The 24327-nt window shown below is 39.1% G+C and overlaps 1 protein-coding gene across 2 annotated transcripts in view; it reads left to right on the top strand.

Annotated features, from left to right (window-relative positions):
- The window catches only part of CPQ (carboxypeptidase Q), a 146129-nt gene that overhangs the window by 102710 nt on the left and 19092 nt on the right, over positions 1–24327 (top strand). For both annotated transcript variants that reach the window (XR_004306273.1, XM_015856153.2), the window contains exon 7: positions 8713–8914. Coding sequence is in view for 1 of the 2 variants with exons in the window: in XM_015856153.2 (XP_015711639.1) it covers positions 8713–8914 (202 nt within the window). In the remaining variant the exon portion in view is untranslated. The remainder of the gene's footprint in view (positions 1–8712; positions 8915–24327) is intronic.

Here is a 24327-nt window from a genome sequence, read left to right on the forward strand (position 1 = left end):
AAGAAGTGTTTTAACTGCCCATGCATAATGTAGCCATCCTTATAGCTCTACATTATAGAGGAAGCCCAGCTCTCTAGTTTGGAAGAGGAATTTAAGAGCTTGCTTTCTCAGGTTCAAAGAGGTGGCAGATTGCAGTTTAGTTTGCATTAAGTATTCCGGATTTACTCACAGATGCCCTGATGTTCAGCAGGATTAAACTGGCATGAGATATTCTGGAATACATCCCAAGGGAAAGAGCTGGTTCTCATTTACAGAAGTGCATTTTAGAAGAGCTGGAAGGGACAGAGCAAACATTTTGTGCCTGGTGCATTCTGCTCGTGGGAAGTGTATCACCTCTGAGGATTTTGGATAGAGCACCCATTTCCTTTGTGGAAAATCAGCTTTATCCCATGGTTTTACAACTGCCAGAACACACAAAATTGTATTTTATACTTCTCATCTTTTATCAGGAAGTTTGTATTTCAACTATAGTCTCTAGGATTTATATTCAGGAGTAATATCAAAAAATGGGCTTAAGGATCAAATGTGAAAATATAAAACAGATTTGGGTATTGTTTGAAAGATACCGGAATACTTTACTTTTTAACTGAAAAAGATGTCTCAAGTTTTGCTGTGCTGATGCCATTCCATCTAGATGTTGTGCTCTGCAAACAAAGTACAGTCCAACTTAACATGAATTCATAATTTACATGGAGAATTTAAGCAGAAATAACATCCGTCTGTTGTTTGTTGTTCTTGTTTCCCCCCCGCCATGTGATCTGGCAGAATTATAAATTGATACAACAACAGGACATCACATTACTCATAATAACAAAATAAAGCAGATTAATACTGTACATTATACTTAGCGTGAAAAATATCTTAACCTTTTAATGATTCACTAGTGCAAATTTCTGGCAATTAGAGGAGTATGGCGCAAAACATTGATTCTTGATATTAATGAGTACAACTGAAGTGAGAACGTCATTTAAAGACGCCTTGTTAAATGAGAGATGGTCCGTATGACTCATCTGCATGGCTGGGCTGATTATGACTCTAGTTCGCTACAAACAAGTAGAAATATGAATGCTGTAATTCAGCACAGACAGACATGGATTTCCTTGACATTCTAAATTACAGCCTCATGTCAGTGGAAATGTGGCAGGGGAGAAGAAATGAAGACAATATAGTACTGGACGAGTATAGATACTCTTCTTTTTGTAGCCTATTTATTTTTTCTTTCCACGTAATTTCTGTTCTTTCTTCCTCATCTGTCATTGTAGGTTGCCACTGGTTTATAGGGAATAAGTTACTGCAGAAGTAACAAATAGCAGCAACAGTGTTTTAGTATGGTTCAGGATAATTAACTCATACCCCAAATAATGGCCTTATTTGTATTATTTGCATTATTATCATGCTCAGGTGTTTCTGCAGAGCCTGTTACAGTGTCTGTTTGCTAAAACTAGTCATAGGGTACACTGACTGTTCAGAGCTTTAATGAGCTCAGTCTAACCCCATCTCCTGTCCCTGACAGCACTCAGTAAATAGATGCCAATGCAGCTAGAGTAAGATCAGTCACATAGATTACTAATGCAATCATTTTCTTGTTTTATGAAACATTTTTCTGGAGAGAATCTTATAGGCCTCATTCCTTTGTATGATTTTTCCAAGATGTTTCCAAAAGCAGATAGCCAAATTCTGTTCAACAGTTTCAGTGCCTCCATTGGTGTGGGGGTGCCTGCTGCCCACCAGTACATCTCAAGCACTTCTTCATTTGGGGTAGAAGCCTCCCAGGGGAGTCCCCAGCATCTTTACTCCCAAAGAAAGTACCCATCAAAGTGTTCAGTGCTTTTAAATTGGTGGCCAGTTCTTACATTTACTCCTAGACGGGCAAAAGCCTTGTTTGCCTTGACAATAAAGACTCCTTACTCTGGTGAAGAGAAGTGAAATAAAAATATCTAAGTGTAAATCAGGCTCCAAATCCTGGTATTCAGTGTTAAATGTGAAGTGATCTGAAGTTTTGTGATCTGTTTGTTGAGGATAGCTCTTATCTACAAACCATGTAAATAACTTGAAACATTGCAGCTGCTGCTTTCCTATACAAGTTGCATGACGGAACATGGTTTAGTAGTTCTGGAGGAACTCATTGCATCTGTTCTGTACAGACTCATATACTCTTTAACAACAGTACCCGATTACCTTCCAGAAGGTTTGAAGTATTTCATATGCCTATTCTTATGATGTCTTACCGAGGGGATGAATAAGCATATGTAATTGCCTTACCTTGGAAGAGACTTCTGGAGTTTTCACTCTTGGTTTGCAGAGGGAAAGTTCAAAGATGCACCTCACATTGCACGCAGGTTGCTGAGGTTGGTGCTGATCTTTTGTTCCACATTCATTTCATTGCTTTGGACTCATCTCTGCTAAAGATCTGTTTACCATGAAGACAAGGTTAGAGTTATTTACCCCTTTGAATTAAGGGACTGTGAATGGCAGATAATTATTTTGCAATATAGGTATTGCATACAATCTCCCAGGAATGCAAAAACATTTTGTAATTAGAATGCAAAGAGATACTGGGCCAAATTGAAATTTTTTTAAGTAATTCTACTGGGCTCATTGGAGTCATTAATGTGTTAAGAATTTGTTTCAGGCTGTACTAGAGAAAACTTTGCTCAAGCATTTCTGTGTGTTTTTATTGCTATCTTAATGATGTTTAGGATGCTTACCTAAGTATCTGGTGCGCATGCCATGCACTGCTTGAACATCTTAAGAAAGATTTGATTTTCTGGAAAGCAGGAATAATCAGTGTTTTTCTGTGGCTTCCTTTTTGTGTTTATTACCTAAAAGATTTGATATTTTCCCCAAACTGAATTTGCACAAAAGCAGGTCTTTCTGAAATGCTGGTATCTCATCATTGCTAATTTAAGTACTCTTTACAGACACTCACATGAGGTGTCTGCTGTAATTTACTAATGAGTTACTTTCTCCAAGAAGGGAATACCCCAAAAACTTCTTGCCACTTTCAGGTGAAATAATTCTTCCCTGGAAAGCATTGTCTTCTCAGAACTGGACTTCTCAGAGAACACATCCCAGGGTGCCAAGTAGTCTGGTGAAATGTGAGACATGGATTTCTGTGTGATTTGAACCAAACACTTCCAGGGCTTGAATATGGGCTCTTTTGTCCAAATAAAAGACATTGACCATTTGGCTATCAACTATTTTCAGGAAATATTCTCTGTAATTAAAACTACTGCTTTTTGTCTTGACCACTGTTGTCTTGTTCCCTTCTTCTCTCTTCTTGACTTCCAGCTCTTGTTGAGCCTTCAAAAGGTGTGTGAGGCTCTTTGGCGTAGGACTGGCTTTTATGTTGTATTCGTGAGTAGATCCACAGCACATAATAAACTTAATCAATAACACCATCTGATCTTTGTGCAGAAGTCTGGTGCCATATATATATATGTATATATTTCATTTGGGCTGAAATAGGACAAAAAGAAAACAGACCCAACAACTTGAAGCTTTTCAGAATTTCCCATCCAGCTTTACTGCTGATTTTCTCTCTAGGTATTTCCTTTTATGTGGGACGAGTTCAGCAAATTAACAATAGACATGCTGGTCCTTTCTATGTTCTACTAGTTTAGATTTGTGTGATACAATACATAAAGAGCAAGAATTTAAAGAACAGAAACAAGAAACCGAGCAGAAAAGAATATGTTTTAGTTATGGATATAGGGTTATTTCACCAAAGGGTAAAATACAGCCACCTAGGATGCAGAAAGATACAAATGAAGAGGTAGTCCCTAAAGACCTTGATCACAAACCCTGCTTGCTTTCTGAGTGCTTATTTGGGCAGTTCCTTGACCTGCGTGTCATTTTATTGTCAACTTTGATTAAGGCAAGTAACCTTATGTGATGATTTCTATTTAGGAGATCAGGTTGGTGGCACTCTCTTAAAATTCTGCTATGAATCATTAAGTTGAGAAACAGAAGAAATTAATAAAAAAGGTTCAAAACTACCAAAAGAAAGTAATTGCACTGCCTAATTGTGCTGCCTTTGCCAGAATTACATTTAACAGCCAGTAGTGTACTTGATTATATTCACCACAGGAAAGCTAATATAATTGATCAATTATATTTTACATCAGTTCTTGATCAGCAGGATTTCATAATTCTTGATATAAAATTGTCATGCACCTAGTGACATCTGCAATGAAAATCAGATTTTGCTACAACACAAAGAAGAGTTGATTCCCTACCTGTCCAGAAACAGGAAAGATACAGAATCAGTCATGGCAGTATGTCTCTTGGATGTCTGATCAGATTCCATACATGACGTTAAGCGAACTTTCTTGTCTTTTTATATCTTTTATCATGTTCTGATCCCTCAAATGAGTAGCAGAACTGTCATCTGAAACTTGTAAACTGGTGGAATGTCTGCCTGTGCTGCCCAGAAGGAAACGTCAGGTTCCCTGTGTTACTTCAGGTACACAAAATGAACAGCAGACCAATGGATGAAGCCTGTAGACTCTTAATGTTTATTTATCTCCACCAGTGTTGAGTCTACCACCTTAAAAGATGATTTTGCTCATCACAGGGTGGCTTAAACCTCATGAGAACAATAACTCATTAACACAGTGTACACAGCAACTATTTTTGAAGTGCTTGTACATTGAAACAAGCATGTGTATGCATGCATATATACACATATACATTCATACATGTGTACTAGGTCTCTATCTATTCAGCTGCAGAGGTAGCCCAAGTATATAGAGGAATGGCCTCCAAGTACATACTGAAGGTATCCTTACTCTTCCTCAAAGTCAACATTTTCTAATATGTCCAGTCCTTGGAAGAACCAGTTCCAGCAGTTCTGGGACTGTACAAAACTAACTGGAGTTATTAAAAGAGACATCTTCTGAGGATGGCTGTTTCTTGACTTTCATGTTCTCTGCTGACTGCAGCTCCTCAGTTCATTGGAGTGTTGTACTTTGGGAGACCTGGGACACACCAATCCCAGTTCCCTACAGCTGTGGAGGACACAGAAAGCCATCACTTTTTCTGTTTACGAGGGTGGATATTGATAGGACAAGGGGGAATTGTTTTAAATTGAGACAGGGGTTGTTTAGGTTAGATATTAGGAGGAAGTTTTTCACCCAGAGGCGGTTAAGCACTGGAACAGGTTGCCCAAGGAGGTTGTGGATGCCCCATCCCTGGAGGCATTCAAGGCCAGGCTGGATGTGGCTCTGGGCAGCCTGGTCTGGTGGTTGGTGACCCTGCACATAGCAGGGGGGTGAAGACCAGATGATCTTTGAGGTCCTTTTCAAGCCAGGCCATTCTATGATTCTATGATGTCTTCAGTTTTTGATTTCTTTCCCAACTGTCACATTCACGTAGGTGCTGTGTTTCCTGTGCTTTCTTTTGACTTTCCTATAGCGCTGGTTGTCAGACTAACTTGGGTGTTAATTTAAACACACTTTTAGTAATGCAAGTGGGATGGCTGTCATTTCACCCTAAGTCCTGTGACATGGTTGTTGCCTTGGATCCAAACTGCTCTGAGTCAAATACCAGAACACCAGTGTTGGCATTTCTTAAAGAGTAAATCAATACCAGAAAGCTGAAAATGCACTGACAGTTTAACCAATGTCCCCTATTACTGGAACAAATTAACCATTAGTCAAGGGCAGTGTTTTGCCATTAAAGACTTGAGTATTTTCCCTGTAAAGTGGTGGTTTTTCTCAGTAGAATTAAAAAGAAAACCAATAAATGAGGCTCTGGAGAAGTAATAACACTTAATTTTAATAGCCCCAAATTACAGAAGGCTTTCAGGACAACTGTTGCATCCTTTGGCCTTTCAGGTATTTCACTGCTTTAGCTGGGTAAGAAGAATTTTCATTAGTGATTCAGTAGATTAGTGATGAGATGCTGAAATCCAACTTAACATTTGCTAAGAATTGTAGGGGTTTTGGATTGAATAAGTAGCTGCATGAATGATCAGGTTTGCCAGCATCTGCTGCTGATCCGTGTTTCTTACTCCTTGATGTACCTGCAATTGTTTGCTATCTGTGCATAGCAAGGTGGGTTTTCTTTGTAATTGAAAGAATTTTACTGCAGTTTCATGTATTCAAGTGTTTGCCTTAGAGATGAGGAACACCTATATTTCAGTTCTGCTTAGCAGGTAAGAAAGATTTTCTTGTAGCTAAGAAAGAAATTAAAGAAATTAAAATACAGGAGTTAAAAATAGGATAAGCATTGGCAAGGATCAGCCTATTTGTATCTTCAGTGGAGACAATGGCAAGCTGTAAAAAGCCAATTTGCCCTTGCAATATTTATTATAAAAATTCAGTTAAATGTTTAGCCTAAGAGATAAACATTGATAATGTAAAGAGAAATGATCCATTTTTTGTGATAGGAAGACAAAGGATATAAGTATGTACAGCAGTTCAAATTATTAGGCAGCAAGTTACACCACCAAGATTCCATTTTCCATTATGTGCTAAAATAAGTGGCAAGTATCAGGATGCAGCAAATGGAATTAATCTCTGAAAAAAAAGTGTGCACTGCATTGAAAGTGCTTGTTTAAATGATGCATTGAGTATGGGGAATAAAGAAAGAAACAGCTGAGCCTACAGTTATTTTATTTTCTAAAATCTCACTGTTTTGTTCTCCTGTTCCTGGAATTAGCCAAGGGAGCACTGAACAGACAGCCTGCTTTGATAAGTGCTAGTTATCCCTGCACCATAAAATGCAAATGACAAAGGATGCATATTCCACATAGCGTATTTCTCAGTGTGTATTTCTTTACCTGTGAGTAGCAATGCTAATGGACATACATAAGCAAAAGCAGGCTTAGTGAAAGCAACCCAAACTCCTTTTTTTTCTTCTTTATTATTATTATTTTTAAAGATTGCAATACCCTGATTTGAAACTTGACAGTGGACATATATAAAATTAATCCTATCTTCCAGTGGAAAAAAAATAGGGCAAAAACTTTCTTAAGGACACATGGTACTTAAGTAGCTGTGACTTGTTGTTTGCTGTCCTCAGTGAGTCTAGTTTCTCTCCCCAGAGCATTTTGACTTCGTGTTACTCCTGCACATTCTAAGAACTGAACTGCCTTTTTCCAGGGCAAGAATACATTGTAATGTATTGTGGGTGGTTTGTTTTCTCAGTTTCATATTAAAAACACATGTGAACATTTAAATGAGAAAGAAAACAATTGAAGACCACAGTAATACTACTGGCAGCTTATGAAGTTTTGCTGTTCAGGCTTGTTATATAAAGATGGATTACATTCAGAAATGCTCCTTATTGATGTTTATAAATATCTAAAGTGTGGGAGTCAAGTCGATGGGGCCAGAGACTCTTTCTGGTGGTGCCCAGTGAAGGGACAAGGGGCAGTGGGCACAAAGTGGAACACAGGAAGCTCCATCTGAACATGAGAAAGAACTTTTCTAGTGTGGGAGTAACAGAGCCCTGGAATGGGCTGCACACAGAGGCTGTGGTGCCTCCTTCTGTGGAGATCTCCAAAACACATCTGGATGCTTTCCTGAAACCTGTTGTGGGGAACTGCTGAGCTGGGAGTTGGGCTGGGTGACCTCTAGAGGTCCCTTCCAAGGGATTCTGGGATCCTATGACATAACTAAAAAGAGGAGAGTCTAGAGAAAGCAGAGTATAAAACACAGTTCTTGGCAGATTCTTAGAAAGAACTTAAGAAAACTTACAGGGCCAAGTTTTGATATTTGTGGAATATCGTATTCACAGCCACTTTTTGTTTGGTTTTATATCCAAAAAATGGTGATGGAATTTGTAGTGACTCATAGGCTTGTATAACCTGCTAATGACATGAACCTGTTACTCATGAATGTCACCTTTCTCTTGTAGCGATTTTCTTAAATAACTCACGACAGCCATAAAATTCTAGAATCACATCTGAGCACAAGAGTAAAACCTGCAGTCCCCTACATGTACGAGTAGGTTCTCCCAGTCACATTGAAGACAGTCTGAAGAACGGCTTTCTTCTGTCTGACCTGGCCTCTTTCACTTTGCAGAAAATGTTCTGTAGCTCTCAAAGAGAGGGAGAGTTTCCTTTGTGTAAAGGCTGTAAGTACTTCATTCCAATTAGACTTTTGTAACTGAGTGCTCTGAGTGTATAAGAGGCAAATAAATGGCTCCTGGGTGCTAAGTTTTATTCTTTCAGCTAGAAAGAATTTTCCATGTATAGAAAAAGCGAACATTGTTATGCCGTTTATGCCTGAAATCGTAACATTTTATGTTTCCTGTAAGAACTTACCTTGCAAAACACCGACGTCCCTTAAAACAGACATTGTTCCTTCAGGTCAGGCAGAGGCTTGGCATTTCAATACTCAACTGAAGTCAGAGTTGACAACAGGCTGTATTGGAAATAATACAATTCTGAAGAGGGAACAGCTGTTTTTGTCAAGTGGGCTGTCTTTCACAGTCTGAACGAGCTTTGGAAGGCATCTAATTTTAAAGCTGACCAGTATGCATACCCTCCCCTGTGCGCCAAAATTCTTGGAGCTGCAAATCAGAGTAGGAAGTGATTGCTGCAAGTGAAAACCAAAATAAGGTGGGAACAGCTTATCTAGGTGGTGTTTCATAAATCCCAAACAAATCTGAAGTTATGCTGTCACAGTTACTTGTAGAGTGCAATGTAAACTGCCACTTATAATAGAAATCACAAACCATTATGTTCTTTCCTTTCACATTTAGGAAAACATCTCTAACTTCGATATCGTCATGGAGTCTGATGAGGGCACCTTCAAGCCATCTGGGCTGGCTTTTACTGGGAATGCCAAAGCTCGTGACATCGTGAAAGAGATCATGGCTCTGCTACTGCCTATCAACGTTACAGAAGTTTATGACGCTGCAGATGGAACAGACATCAATTTCTGGATGAGGGACGGAGTGCCCGGTGAGAGTACTTTGCAAATAAAATTCCTTTCGTATACAGTGGCACGTCAGGGAACATTTCCTGCCGGCTCTGGCAGCCTGATGTTTTTAAGATCGTAAGGAACACTTCCCCTCGAGGAATAATATTTACCGTAGATAAAATGCAGAAATGTTAAAAGGTAGCCAACAAAAATAGGACATAATTTGTATTTGAGCTTCAGTTTCATAATGGTATAGATTATGCATAGCATAACATGCCTAAAATCTTCTTTTAGGCTTAAGGATTTATAATAATTAATCCCAGACTGGTGGTTTATAAATAGTAAACTAAGGCAGAGGAGAATTCTGCTGTGTGGAACAATTTTTTCATTATTAATATTTTGACTTTGAAATACATGACATCTTTTTACTGTTTTATATTTATACGAAAAAATGATATTTTCAAGAGATGACGTTAAAAGCATATGGGACATTAAAGAATGCTGGAAAGATTCTGTGAAGTTCGATTTGGTATAGGGATTTATCTGGAGTATTATATCTGTGTCCCAGTGAGGAGCAGCCTGCTGGTAAAGAGGCTTGCATGCTGGCACAGAGGTCCCCCCAGCAGCCGCCCTGGCCAGGACACCTCATGCTGCACCAGGTTTTGCAGAGGACAAGAGTTCTAGTTAGAGGCCAGCCTGGGAAAAGCCTTAGTGAATTTCCATGGTAGTTTCCACTCCAGATTAATAGCATGAAGAACAAAGTTTCATAACACTGATACTTAAAAAATTATGGTCAGTTTTAAAATTTTAACATTTTTTTCCTTGGTTCTTTACGGCTGAAGTAGGCTGGTGCATTTCTCATGCTCATTTTACCAGTATTTACTATGTGATTGGACTCTCCTAGTGGTTGATTAACTGCCTTGTGTCTTACTTGGTCTTGTGCAGTGAGTCATACATTATATTCTTTTTATCTATGGGCAGAACTCTTTGCTTCTGGCCTGTATGGGTTGCACCATGATACCATAATGTTGACTACCATGATAAATGTATAGAAATCTAATTTTCAAAACAGAACATCTATGCTGGTCGAGAAGTGTGGAAGGGTAGATATTATTACACAGCCAGAGATCTGTCTTCAGCTGGCATGCTGTTCTTCAGGTGAGGTGCAAGCTGTTCAGTGCAATGACATACAACAGTGACACTGTTGTGCACTCGTGTTCCTAGGCTCTGCTTACGCATTTTACATGAGTATGAGCACTTTGTGCTGTGTTTAGAGATGGTAAGCACTGCTAAGAAGCTGTAGCTGTAATATGCACCATCCTCCATCACCTATAAGCATCCGTGCAAGGATGTGTGGTCCAGAAAATGCAAGTGTATCAGAACAGGTAAGACACTGGGGACAGCATGCTAGGGATATTACAGATGGTTAACTGGGAACTTCCAGTCAGTGCGTAATAGATCATGGAAAAAAATACTAAATAGTGGAGTTCAATTGTGTTTGATAAGAGCTCACTCTGAGGAACAGTGCTCGGGGAAAGAGGGAGCCCAGATCTCTCAGCATGAGGCTCTGTGGTCAGACAAGTGTTCAGAAGAAGACTTTAGAAAAGTATAAGCTGTAAAAAACATCATAACCTATAAGCTTGCTTTACACCTTAGCGTAAAAAATAAATACATCACCTCCGAATCCTCTCTTTTCAAATCTGATGTTCTTTCATATTAAAAATTTGACACATTAATTCATATTAGTTTTTTTAATATACTTTTTGAAGCTTCGATTCATTTAACTTCCAGTTACGCAAATAATTTAGTGTTCTTACAGTATAAGGCACAGAGATTCCTTTTTCCCCATTGAGCCCTGATGGGAAGGATTCAACTCCACTAAAAACATTTCTGCTGCTTTGGATTGTATTTCATATTATACCAGGCAGAAGTCTACGGCATCTTGTAATCTTCACGCCTTGTCTGCAGTATTCTCACTGCTTGAATGAGTCCTTATGGTATATTATAACATTGGAACAAATTGAACACCCTGTAACAGCTTTTATAATTTTGTCCAATTTAAACATGCAGTCAAGTGTTGACACTTCATCAATTTTATTTAAATATTTTCTTGAAAGTACGCTTGGTGCCTTTCTTTCTGTAACAGTTCAAGAAAATACGGTCTACTTCTTGAACAATAAGAACAATAAGAACGGTTCTCTAGCATTTTTCTCCTTTTTAAATATATTCTGAGATTCTCCTTTTTATATACAACTAGAAATCTGCTCCTTCTGGTCCATTTGGTTTGAAAGATCCACAGAGCACAAGAGTACGTGCGTTTTTCAGAGCTGTTTGTGGTTGCTTCTGGGACAGGCACAGCGATTCCAGCTCCTCAAGCTCTGCCATTTCCAACATTTTTGTGTTTAAAGGGCACGCAATGAAGTGTCCTTACATAAATTTTTGTAAGAAAGAGGTGCTGTCTGCTCTCAGAGAGTAAGAGAGGCCAAATGAGTTCAGAGTGCTTTGCAAGCTGTGGAATGAAGCTTAACAAATGCCCCTAAAGTACAAGCAAGGTGAACTGTGCTGAACACGGCAGTTCAGTGCTTTGTGTCTGCGAAGTATTAGGTATATTTCCATCAGTGGCCTTTCTGTTTGATTATTTTGAGAACAGCTGAGCCCAGCAATGAGGAATGTCTGGAGCTGTGTTTTTCTACTGATAGCCAGTTTTCAGCTACTGAAAATATTTGTATAGCATTTGTTTTGATTTTTTGTGGAACATAAATTAAATTAAATCTTTTTGTGTGTGTGTGGTATTGTATTTTATGCTATAATTTTACAGTTTGAGGTGGCCATTGATCCTTAGACTGCTTCTTTATTAATTACACAGTTACCTTCCTCACTTTTTAAGAGCTCGATTGTACTTGTTTTTAATCAGGCATCTATCTAAACTGTTGCACGTAAAACCATTCCTTTCCAGTGCTATGACCAGAATTTACAGATGTAGGTGAGGAGACATTTTTTTGCTTGCTCTTTTTTGGTTTGTTTGGCTTCTGTTTAAGTCTTATTCATATCTGAAAGGGATAAAAACCATTCAGCAAGCTGAGCTGGACCAGCACTCTGATGGTTTTGTCTAAAAAAGCAAGATACAATCATCACAGATCTGCTTCTGAAGTGATTTTAGGCCAATTCTTAAGGTAATAGCACTGGGGCTGGGTCAACCTTCCCTGCAAGCTACTGGAAATTGAGAAGGGGAAATGAGGTTATTCTATTTGTGTTATGGTATCCAGAGAACATTAGTTCAGCTTTAGACACCACAGGAGAAGAAAACAGGTGCTCTCCCATTTCTGCAAAGTGAAAGCTGTTATGACACACAGTTTCCCGGGGAGCTGGTTCAAGTTGGCTCCTTCCTACTGGTCTTGTAGGGGAGCTTATTTGTTGCTACGGTGCTTCTGATGAGAACATTTGTCCATGAGAAACTGAGCTGTATTTGAGACCAGGCTGACCCAGGACATCAAACAGCTCTCAGAAGGCATGTGGCAACTCTTCTATTTAAAATTCAACCAGAGACCTACAGGTGAAACTCCTTTTTACAGTGTCACACTGAACCTTGCTAGTTGTTCGTGTCTCTCTGTCTCCACAGTGACAGCATCTTGCTTTTTTGGTACCTTACAGGAGAGGAGAAATTATTCTTCCAGAAATGAATAAACCAGTATCTCATCTAACTTTAATATTTCTTTAAAAATCAAAAACTCATTGCTAACCCAATCTATTTGTCATTTTCCCTGAGCTGGCAAACAAATACTGTCATATATCATTTCTCTCATTATTATAGAACTTCTTTAATACCTTCATCTACAATAAAATATTTTTTAGATCTTGGATGCTGGACATTTATATGCAATATATTCTTTCTTGTCACATAAGAGGTCGAACCCTCTTGTTCCAGTCCTTTTCCAAACCATGCTGTCCCTTCATCCCCTGCCCTCCCATCAGTCAGAGCACCAAGCACCATCTTATGCCTGCTTGAATGCATGAGCTGAGCCCAGCCATCTGCTTGATGTCAGCCAAACGCGTGCTTGAGAAAGCAGCATAATGGGAAAAGTCCCTGACTTGGGCCTGCCAGCTGAGTGTGGAGAGTTAGGTAGGCTCTCTGTTCTCCAAATTATTAGTGGACAGACTCTGTTAACTCTTGGCTGTGCCACTGTTTGAAAGCAATTTTCTACTGTGATGCTTGATCCCTCAGAATATCTGTTCCGTGGACTCATGCAGACTTGGGCAATCTCTGGATCCAGTATCTAAGCTATTTCTTTTTTTTTTTTTTTTTTTTTTTTTTTTTTTTTTTTTTTTTTTTTAATAAAATAATAGAAACTGTAAGAGAAAAATAAATAAATTTTAAAAAGGGGGGAGGAACCAGGCCATCGTAGGCTTAGGACTTCATAGACCAATACTGAAGAGTCTGACTTGATTGCTTAGAGTCAGTGAGTTTCTCCATTTGCAAAGACTGTCCTATAAGATGAGAGAAAGAAAAATCGGTTTCCTTAAAGAATAGAGACATTAACTATAAGTAAGTCCCCCACTTTAATAGATAGTATTTGTGATCTGAGATTTTTAGTGCAGAGTGTCACTTGGAGAGCCCCAGTCTTTTCAACCAGTGATTCACAGAAATGAAATGGCTCCTGCTACTCAATGAGAAAAAAGTTGAACAAAACTTTTAAATCCTGCTCACAAAACTGGCTTTACACATTATATGCAAGAATTGTGATAATTGTAGTTACTTCATAGGTGCCTCAGTTTTGTACTTGCCGAGCTTCCAGGCGCTGAAACACACCAGCAGCACCAGTTGCCAGTCTCCTGGTACCTAGTTTGCCTCTGTGTGGAAATGAGGCGTAAAGGAGGTCAGATACGCACCCATGTCATCCCCATGTCTTGGTCTCATTAAGTATGAGTTAGGTATATCAGTAGTGTTATGCGATAATTAACAAAATCATATTACTTTTTCTAGGTCATTTATTTCCTTTTAAATATTCTCTCATTTTAAGGGAAATATGGTGAATGAGTACATTCCTCTGCAGAAGTCAAATTTTCTGCAACTTGGGAGGTATTAAATTAAACCAGTATGCTAAGAGAACAATTTTAATTGCTTAGCACTTAAAGAACCTACTATGCAGACTACAGCTATTAGAACCATTTAAAATCTTGATTGAAGTTTGAACTATGTGTATTAATCTGTACAATAATTCATCTATTCGCAAATTTATCATTGTTCCATAAAAATAGGCTTTTGAAATTAGAAATAGCTCTAGAGTAATTAAAGGAATTTAATATGCTGTAAATTTTTATGAAGGTGAATACCTTAAAACGCTCGTAGTTTAGCATAATGTCTCAGTTACATTAGCCTCTCGTATGACCTTGCCTGCTTTTGGTAACATTAATAAAGTCTTTAAGGCTAATCATTTAATAAAAGAACTAGTCTGTAGATTATGGTATGTTTTCTTATTAGTTGTGCTATTTGACTACCAGACAAGCTTGATCATACATTGCATATGGTTCTTTTCACCCTTGTTCTTGTTGGAAATGTCTTGTTTTTGGCATATTGCAGTATTGAACTATTTCTAGTAATTATCCGAAAGCATCAGAATTGTATGGTTTTTTCTTTGATGGAGAATAGACCGAAGACATGCAGATATTCAGCTGGAATAATGTGTCTGGAAACAGGATGAAGAACAGTGCCTGAATGCAAATTTTAATAGCAGTTTTAACAGGGCTCCTATAGTATGCTTCTCATCATTAGAACATGTACATTTCTAATATGAGAGCACAGAATGATTCTGTCAGATAAAAAATAATGTGTCATTTTGGGGGCAAAATATTTCATGATTGTAGCAAATACATGAAAACTGCTCATTCATATTCATTTTGCCACAAATGAAGACTACTTCTAAATTAACTTTATGAAGTCTACTTTAACTGTGAGTTCCTACCATTCAGCTAATAAGTTTTTGAGTCAGAAAACTTAGAATGGGAGAGCAATGTCACTTCTGCTATGCAAAGATCAGGTTTGTGACTACCTAAGGGAACTGAACTTCCATAAGTCTTCAGGTCTCAATGAGATGCATTCCCAGAGTCCTTAGTGAATCGGCTGACATAGTTGCTAAACCACTCTCAATGATATTTGAAAAGTCATGGAGGTCATGTGAAGTCCCTGGATACTGGAAAAATGACACATGGAACTACCAACCCCTCAGCCTCACCTCAGTGTCGAGGAAGATAATTGAGCAGATCCTCATGGAAGCAATGCTAAGGCATACGGAAGAGAGGGATGTGATATAGGATAACCAGTATGGCTTCACCAATGGCAGATCCTGTGCTACATCAAAAGAAGCGTGTTCAGCAGGGTGAGGGAGGTGATCCTCTATGCTCAAGGGACCTCACCTGGAGTACTGCATCCAGATATGGAGTCTTCAGTACAGGAGAGATGCAGACCTGTTGGAGCACATCCAGAGGAGGGCCACAAAAATGATTCAAGAGTGGAACACCTCTCATTTGAGGACAGGCTGAGAGAGGGCTGAGGCTGTTCAGCCTGGAGAAGAAAAGACTGGGAAAATCCAAGAGCAGCCTTTCAGTATCTGAAGGGGGGATATAAGAAAGATGGGGACGTACTCTTTAACAGGACAAGGAGAAATGGTTTCAAACTAAAACATGGAAGATGTAAATTGGATATAAGAAGTCTTTTATTTTTACATCGAGGGCAGTGAGACACTGGAACAGGTTGCTCAAGGATGTGATGGATACCCTATCCCAGGAGATATTCAAGGTCAGGCTGGATGGGGTTCTGACCAACCTGATCTAACTAGTAGTTGTCCCTGTTCACTGCAAGGGAGTTGGACCAGATGACCTTTAAAGCTCCCTTCCAACTCAAATGATTCCATGATTCTATGATTCTAAAAGTCATTTATTTGAGACAGATAGGAATATTCTTTAGATAAATGTCAAGACCAGCAAGGGTGAATGCAGCTATTACTAGCAGATAGTATTAAGTGGTTTACTACATGCAATATTAGTGACATTTCGGTGAGAGCAAGATCACGAAAGAACTGCAGGAAGATCTGGAAGTCTGGAAATAATACCTTACATTGTGAAGCTGGAGGTGTTAGAATCTTTTCCAGTTCATGGAAAGGTATGCCAGTTTATGGAAAAGAATGACTGAAGCACAGCATACATTTTAAGGCTGGAAAGAGATTTTCCTAATGGCAGTGCATTTTTGCCTAGTTGTATAAAATAGTTCATTACCAATTCAGTCTGTGAGATCCCCCCAAAATTCCAAGTAGATGAAAGCAAGCACCTTCTTGCAGTAAGTTTAGTTGGCTACAAAAGCAGCTCACATTCTTGGTGAATTCTACGTCATTTTGAATGTGTAAAACAAGACCTGAATGTCCTTCAAAAAGTAAAGGGTAATTCAAGCAGGAGGAATGGGTTTGATGCAGTAGTTACAAGGTGAGGTTCTGTGCCATGTGTTATTCACAAGATCTGATTAGATGGTAATGGGTCTCGCTGGCCTTAAAAAAATCTATGAATCTGCCAGTAAATTTTGCAAGTATTTTTCATCATCTAATGTCTCCTTCCCATTTAACTCTCATCTATTTCAAGCAGAGTAGATTTTTCAATATCACAAGCTCTTGTCTTCAGTTTGAACAGCATTTAGGAGGTTTTAACTATGATTAGAAATACAGAATTATTGTTAACTTGCCAATCCCAGAAAAAAAAATAAATAAATAAAAATAAAATAAATTGAGCTCTGAAATAAAAAATATTTGCTAAGCTATATCCTACAAAGCTTAAAAGCTTGGTTTATTTATATATATATATATACATATATATATATTTCTATTATTATCTTTTTTCTTGGTTGTCATAAGCTATGAATTGCTGCATTCTGGCTTGGCAGCTGATAATTCTGTATTTATCATTCAAAAAACTGAGGCAGGGCAACTTTGAAATAATGTTATATGAATGTTACAGTAAATCAGTTTGAAGCTCTGACATTTTGGCTGGCTTTTATAAATCTAAAAGAAGTAAATTTTTCCACTGCATTCAACGCTTTTCAAATACTATGTAATGCCATTAATGAAAAGCACAAATAAAGTGTTTCAAACAAGATCGGAAATTATAATGATTCCTGCGCTTCCTGGCTCATGGACTTCTGCTTCTTAAGGATATTTTATCACCGTTATGTCTGTAAATATCAGAGTGGTTGATTTTAGTTCCTAGTTTTAGATGTGTGCTCTTTAGAAAAGTTACAAAAGACCCTGTTATTATTTGTGCTCCTTATGAAAGCAGACAGAATTCCAGAACAATTCAAAAACCATCAATGAATTTGTGCCTGGCGCCCACCTTTTGTAGTAGGAGAGTAGTAGGAGAATAGGCTCTTTCTAAGGAAAGAAATGCTGAAAATATCTGAGTGAGGATCTCATTTGGATTTGGGGTGTGGTTAGTTCTTTTTCTGGCTGTGCCTCTTGAGGGACATTTTAATTCTCTATTGTTTACTGCTTAGGAAAGCTGAATTCTGTTTCTGTGGGTGGGAATATTCTTTTCATATGGAAGCGTTTGCCGTTTGTTGATCCTAAAAAAATCAAGTGTCCTCCATTAGCACACAGAGCTCAGTGTTAACATGTTAAATATGCAGCTTGGAAGTACAAGTTACTGTAAGCCTTATTCCTAGAACTGTTCTCTATTTCACTGAAGCTCAAGGAAATAATGAAGTAAATAGGAAAAAGAAAAAAAGAGTTTAATTTGTGTTCTGTAAGGAAGTTGGAGATGGAAATATGTTTGCCAGTGGAAAAGTGTGAAAGTTACCTGTGATTCTGTCCAGTTTTTTACCTTTCTGGAATTTGATGCTGAAGAATTAGATAGGATCACAAGCTGGAAATGTGGGGAGATTTCTAACTAAATGTGCACCAATTCAGAATGCCTCAGCAGCAGTTCATTTAATTCCTGGAAAACGAACTGTAATGGCATCAATATTAAAAACTGAATAAAAAATAAACTGTTCAGTATCTGAGTGCTCCAGCAAGACCATTTGTAAGCTACTCCTGATGGGAAGGGCACAGGTTAAAAGGATTAAGATTTGCCTTACAGCTTTCAAGTATTTTCCTGCATGAAGTCATATGATGTTTCTAATATGATTCTTTAGGGATTAGTACATCCTCAGCTATTCAGTTTTCATTGATGGTTTGGAGTCGAGTTTAAAATCACAACTTGTTTGAAAAGCATACAAAACAAAGCTGATGTAAATACCGTTGGGATGATGGGAACAAGCTGATCATCTGGGTACAGCTTTATTTTTAGAAGCCCTTTTTATAAATATATATGTTTTGTTTTTTTTTCACTTCATAAAATGAGCTCAACCTAATCCAAATTGACCTTACTTGATGTCTGCTTTAAGAAGGAGAGTAAATTTCCTTCTGCATTTGCCTCTTTCTTCGTTGCTCATGGAGGTATCCCAGAGGGCTTCCTTGGAGTAGGTACCAGCTGTACAAGCCACTGAAGGTAGATTAGAAGAACCTCAGCACAAGAGAATTTTCATAGTTCGTTTGGTTGAGCTGGACTCCTGGAAGTCACGATGTCTTACCTTCTTCCCCAAGCAAGACTATTTTCAAGGCTAGATCAGGTTGCTCAGGGCCTTATCCAATTTGAGTTGTGAAGATATCTGAGGTGCTGTCATCAACAATTTTATGCTTCCTTGGTTTCCTTAATGATAACAGTTACCTGAGAGGTGCTGAGGAGCTTATTTTTGTCTGTAAGGAGCAAGGAATCGTCATCCTTTGTAATTAATTTGGCCCCAAAATAGCTTTACCTGATCAAATGTATTGGGAACTTCCTAGAGATGTATTTCGGAGACACAAAAACAGATCTGTTAGCAAGGACAAAGTGTGCACCTAAATATGAGCAGTAGTTTATTCAAATTCTCCACCCAAAGAGCCAGAAAACCTAATTAAGAACTATTAATCCATCAGGGCCACTCTGTCCAAGGCTCCTGGCTATTTGCAGCGCCCGTGACAGAGCACATTCTCAATCACCATGTATCACTTGGAAGTCCACCAAAGAAAATCGGCACTTTTCCTGTTGCTTAGCTGGCTAAACTGGATTTTAAAACAGTTCAGTTCTATTGACTATGTTAAATGTGGGCAATGACCTTCTGGGACAGCAGAACTTTTGTAGTGGTGGCTGGTGCTTTTTAAGAAAGCTAAAGTAAAGAAATAGCTGAAAGCAAGGAGGCTCAGACTTTGCTCTCCAGACTCCTAAGGGATTGTGGATTGCTCCTGAAGCTTCATCTACAACAGGGAGGAGGACAAGTTTATTGTCAAGGGGCTCGATTATCCATCTGTTGTTGGTGGGGATCATCCATGTGTTAGGAAATGTGTACGGATATTAAAACTGTAAGTAGTTGAAAGACACTGATGTGGCATTGTGGAGAGGAATAAAAGATTAGTAGCTTGGTTTCCCAAAAGCTAGATTCTCCATCTCTACAAGCAGAGACACAAAGATTTGAAGCACTGGCCTTCTCAGCTATCTTGGATTTCCTCAGGATGTGTAATGTGCAAATATGTCATTAGCTGGAAGCTGCTGGGAGTAAGCTACAGCAGTAAACAGATACTACGCTGAAAAACTAAAACAGTTTTTATATTTGAGGAAATAAATTATTGTAAAGAATTGTCAAGTTGAGCCATTTGGTTGGAATAGTGATCCTGAGTTCCACTCCACCTTGCTGGCCAAGATTGACTATAATCATGGGTCAGGGCAAGAGCCAGAGAAAGATCTGTAGTTTATGTGAAATGCACGCATTTCACATAACCACAGGGCTGGCAAGAAGGTCCCAAGAGATCCTCTAAACAACGTCCATCTTTTCAACACCATCTCACCAAGGCCTGTGTTGTTTCTGTCACATTTGTTTATGCTCTTTTTGAAGAGTTACTGCGATGGAAACTCACTGTAGACCAACCTTGTAACATACGTTGTTTTCTTTACCTCTTATGGTAAGAGAGTAACAATATATCAAACAGTTCTTTTGGTGTCCTCAGAGATTAATATAACTTTGAATTTTGCATGTGTTTTAGGTCAAGACAGCACATTGTGCATAGTGATAACACAGACTTAGCTGCTGGACCATAACAGTAGCATTTGGAGGTCACGGTGCTTGTATAGCTAACATTAAAAGCACTGATCCTAAATTTATGTTCTGGTGTTTCTTCATATTCAGAATTCATTGCAAAAGTAGTTTTTCTAAGTAGATTTGCTCTTTACATTTTTAAAGAAAGGATAGTATTGTGAAATGTTGATTAATATGGACAATATCTAATCCGACAGAATTATAATAGGAAATACAACAGTGAGTTACACTAAGAACAGATATTTGGTTAAAGTATTGAGTAATCATAGAAACTATTTTTTCCTTTGTAAAGTTGTTAAGTAATAAGTATTTACCTTTTCTTGTGCAGTTGAAGGATCAGGATGTCAGTCCAACTAGAGGGCAGACACAAGAGAACTTCTCTAGGCAGTGCATATTTGAAAGGGGGATATGAGCACCACAAGATGTTTTGGAAACCAGAATCAAACATGAATTTTAAAAGGATGGATTATTGCAGGGGATAAAGTCCCAGCAAGGGCTGTTGAATACAGTGATAGGAATGCAACTTCTCTTTCAAAAAAGCCCTTAAGCTGCAGATGGCTGGGCGGGTAGGTTGAAGGAGCTGGCTCTGGTTCTCCTGTTCCTTCTCACAGCATTGGCTACTACCAGAGGCAGGATAGCAGCCTTGTTGAAATGTTGCCTTATTTTCTCAGTTGTCTCTTCTTGTGTTCTAAGTCATCCTAGCCTGCATTTAGGTAAATATTTCTAAGTAGTCTGGCTAATCATACACAGCACTCTGTATGTTCCCAGGCCTTTTAGATGCAGGTCTGTGCTGGATATTATTTAGGGTGTTAGCACATAGTTGTGCTGCAGCCTTTCACCTGAGCCTTGTCTCCATATAGAACAAACCTGAGACTCTCCTTCTACAGCCAGGTGTTTTCAGGCTCAAGATGCAGCTGGCCCAAGCAGAGGGGCAGATTGATGCAGATGAGGAGGAGAAGGCGAGAGGGATGATGATGTAGCTTGTGCAGTGTAGTATGGAATATTAGGCCTGCAGCTTTGCAGTCTGACTGCTTTCAAATGAAAGCATTTTTTAGTTTGTTCCAGGTTTAAGCCAGAGATAAACAGGAAATTAATGATACCAGTGGCTGTTATTGACTCCTTGTTTATTATTTCTGTTCTGTGCTTTAAAAATGTTAACCTAACCTGCAAGCAGACGAAACAGTGCACAGCAGACCTTCAGAATTTCAGACTCTGAAATAAAGCTGCTTGGATTTGAAATACTAACAAAGCTGTTAGTATCTTTCCATTTGTGTTTCAGAACAGAATTAAAGACCCCTGTACATGATAGAGATGTCACCAAATGAAGGCTGCACACTGTTGTTTTTCTTGGACTCAGACCCTACCTGGTGCATCTCACAGACTGACTGAGGCTGTTTGTCACAGTGATGGACCCCCTGGAGACACCAGGCAGCCCTGCACAAGCTGCAGTTTGTACCTACCTCATTTGTACGATTTTCAGACAGGCCATAGTGCATAGTCCTTTTGTCATCTGTTCTCAGCCTGCACACAGCATGCTACAGATAAATGGCAGTTACAAATCACTAAAATCCCCATAGAAGAGGTATAGGAGGCTCCTAAACTGTAGCTGCTGCTGTTATTGAGAGCTAGGTCTGCTCCAGCATTGCTCTCCAACTTATAACTGATGGGAGCAGGAAGGAGAGTGGCTTTGACGGGGCTGCACCAGCTCTCACAGTGCCAGGGCTGCAGAACCACAGGCTGGGTATCTCAGGACATCATGTGTTGTGCAAATATCTTATGCCTTCTCTGCCATGTAGATTCTCTTTTGATCAGACAAGTAAGTTCCAGGAAATTGTCATGCTATTCTGAGACATTTTTTTTTGTGAACGTTATCTTGGTGCTTTTAAAAGCTGTTTCTCTCTATACAATCAATTTCGTGTCAACTTCATGTTACTCTTCCTTGCCCCAAGGTGTGACTTCCGGTTTCTGATAGCCAGCAAGTGGGACAGGGCTACGTGTGGGACCTGTATGCATATCTCTGACACTCACATCCCTCTGTCAGAAATCCTCAGGGTTTATCTATGAGAAGAAACTCCTCTGGAATAACCTAATGAGTCTGTGTGTTCCTGTGGAAACCAGCAGGACCCCAGCTTCATCCTGTGCCTTGAGCTGATGCTGTTCTCTGGAGCAGCTGTGCTGTGGCTCTGTGTCCCCCAGCTGTGAGCTCCTTCCTGTCTGTGGCCTGAGCTTCTGCTCATAGTTCCCTTCCCAAGATCTCTGCATCATCTGCTTTCCTTCTGCTTTTCCTTCTGCATCAGCAAGTCATACAAAGGAAAACCTGCATTACTGTTTTGGGGTTCTTTTTAACTTCGGTTCAGTGGAGACAAAGTAGAACATCCTTTCTGCAGAAGAGAAATTGGGCAGCTTTCAATGCCCATCCCGTGTCATTCCAGGTGTTGGCTTCTTTTGCTTCTTTTCTTCAGCCTTCTTGATTTGTAGTGTATTTTAAGTTTACTGATACATGAAGAAGTGTGATTCTTCTTTCACTGTTCAATAAAAGGCTGTTTGGCTGCTCCATTCACAGATTGCTTCTAAGGTACTCTGGATGCTTCTTTTAATTCCAGTTAAGCCTTGGACTCTTGGTACACAGCACAAGACAGAATCTAATTATTGAAATAATTATTATTGCCTTCTGTGCTACACTGTGGTTTTAAAAAAACCCTAAGCCACATTTGGAGTCCCAGCTCTGTTCCCTGCTGGCATCAGCAGGCGGTGATTGCAGTCTGTCAGCCCAGGAACAACGTGACTGCACTTACCTGCCATGAGTTACTCATTTAAAATTGTCCTGGTGTATTTTTGACCCTGAAAAGAATATATGACAGCAGAAAGCTTCCCACTCTTCAGTCAGCACATTGTGATTTCTGTGGCTGCTTCTTTGAGAAGATGGTATTTTTTCCACCTGTTCTGAGGAATCTGGTACCACTTGAGCTTGAGGTTGGGTTACAAAAGGACTAATGAGACCTGCCTTTTTTTCTTCTGTGATGCTCCTCGTCAGGGTGGGAAATACAAAGTATTCAAGCAATCATTGGTCATGATTATTCTGCAAAAACTATTTTGAAACTACCAATTTTAAAAGGAGAAAAAATCATCCCCTTTTCCTTTTTTCATCCAGTGTCTGGCAGTTTAAAAGTGAGGATATTAAAGTAAGATACATATTAGACAAGTGTTAAAAGTTTTTCTTTCAGATGTTGTTTATAGGCAGCACCTTTTGTTCTAGCTTGAGTACTCATTACCATTCTTTCAGTCTGTGGTGAGAACTATGAGGGATGCTCTGAATGTACTGCCTCCTATTTCATGATTTCAGCCCATGACATCCGAGATACATGTTGGTTGTATGACATTAGAGGTTGAACCTTCCCACCAGTATGACTTTATGTGTTTGTGCTGTGTAACAGAAGGCAGCAGAGAGACAGTTTACAAAATGGTCTCTGACATGGAAGTGTGTATGAAGCAAAGGTGTGCCTCTGATTTCTTCCATGCGGAGACCGAGGAATTGCATTGACATTCATCAACACATTCTGCACATTTATAGAGACCAAACAGTGGATGTGAGCACAGTGAGGCAGGTAATGGGTGGTGCATATCAACACTGGTGACATGAAAAAAAAGGCATGTTCCAGATGGCCATGTACAGCTGTCACACCATGAAGTGAAGAGTCTGGATCAGCTCATCAACACAAACTGGCAGATTACAAGAAATGCTTCAATGCTTTGGAAACAACTAAGATTGGAATATCACAAAGTTTGCACCAGGTGGGTCCCACAGATGCTCACACAGGAACAGAAAGAATATTGTATGCAAGTCCCTCAGGATCTGTTGAACCAATATGAGGCTGAAGGTTACGGTTTCATGGATCCCATCATTAATGGTGATGAGACGTGGTGTCATCTCCAAGAGCCAAATTCAAAACAGCACTCTGTGGAGTGACAATGTGAATTCCCTATCAAAGAAAAAGTTCAAGACACAGCCGTCAACAGGAGCTTGTTTTGTAGCAGTGTTTTGTAGCTGAGAGTTTGCTCTATCAAATAGCATTATAGTGCTCTTTGTATCTGTTGTAATGTCATGGTTTTGTAATTTTGCTATCAGTATCAGTATTCCACATCATAACATCATGTCAAGTATGGATACTTCTGTTGAATGTACAGTCCACAGAAGAAGACTACATATCCCAGAGAACAACAGGAGTAACAATAAGTCACGGGACCAGGACTCTATATAATCTCGTTCCCAGGCTGGAGTGCCCTCCTTCTTCTCTCGAACTTCTCGGA

The sequence above is a fragment of the Coturnix japonica genome, chromosome 2 (genome assembly GCF_001577835.2).
Source record: "Coturnix japonica isolate 7356 chromosome 2, Coturnix japonica 2.1, whole genome shotgun sequence".
Taxonomy (NCBI): domain Eukaryota; kingdom Metazoa; phylum Chordata; class Aves; order Galliformes; family Phasianidae; genus Coturnix; species Coturnix japonica.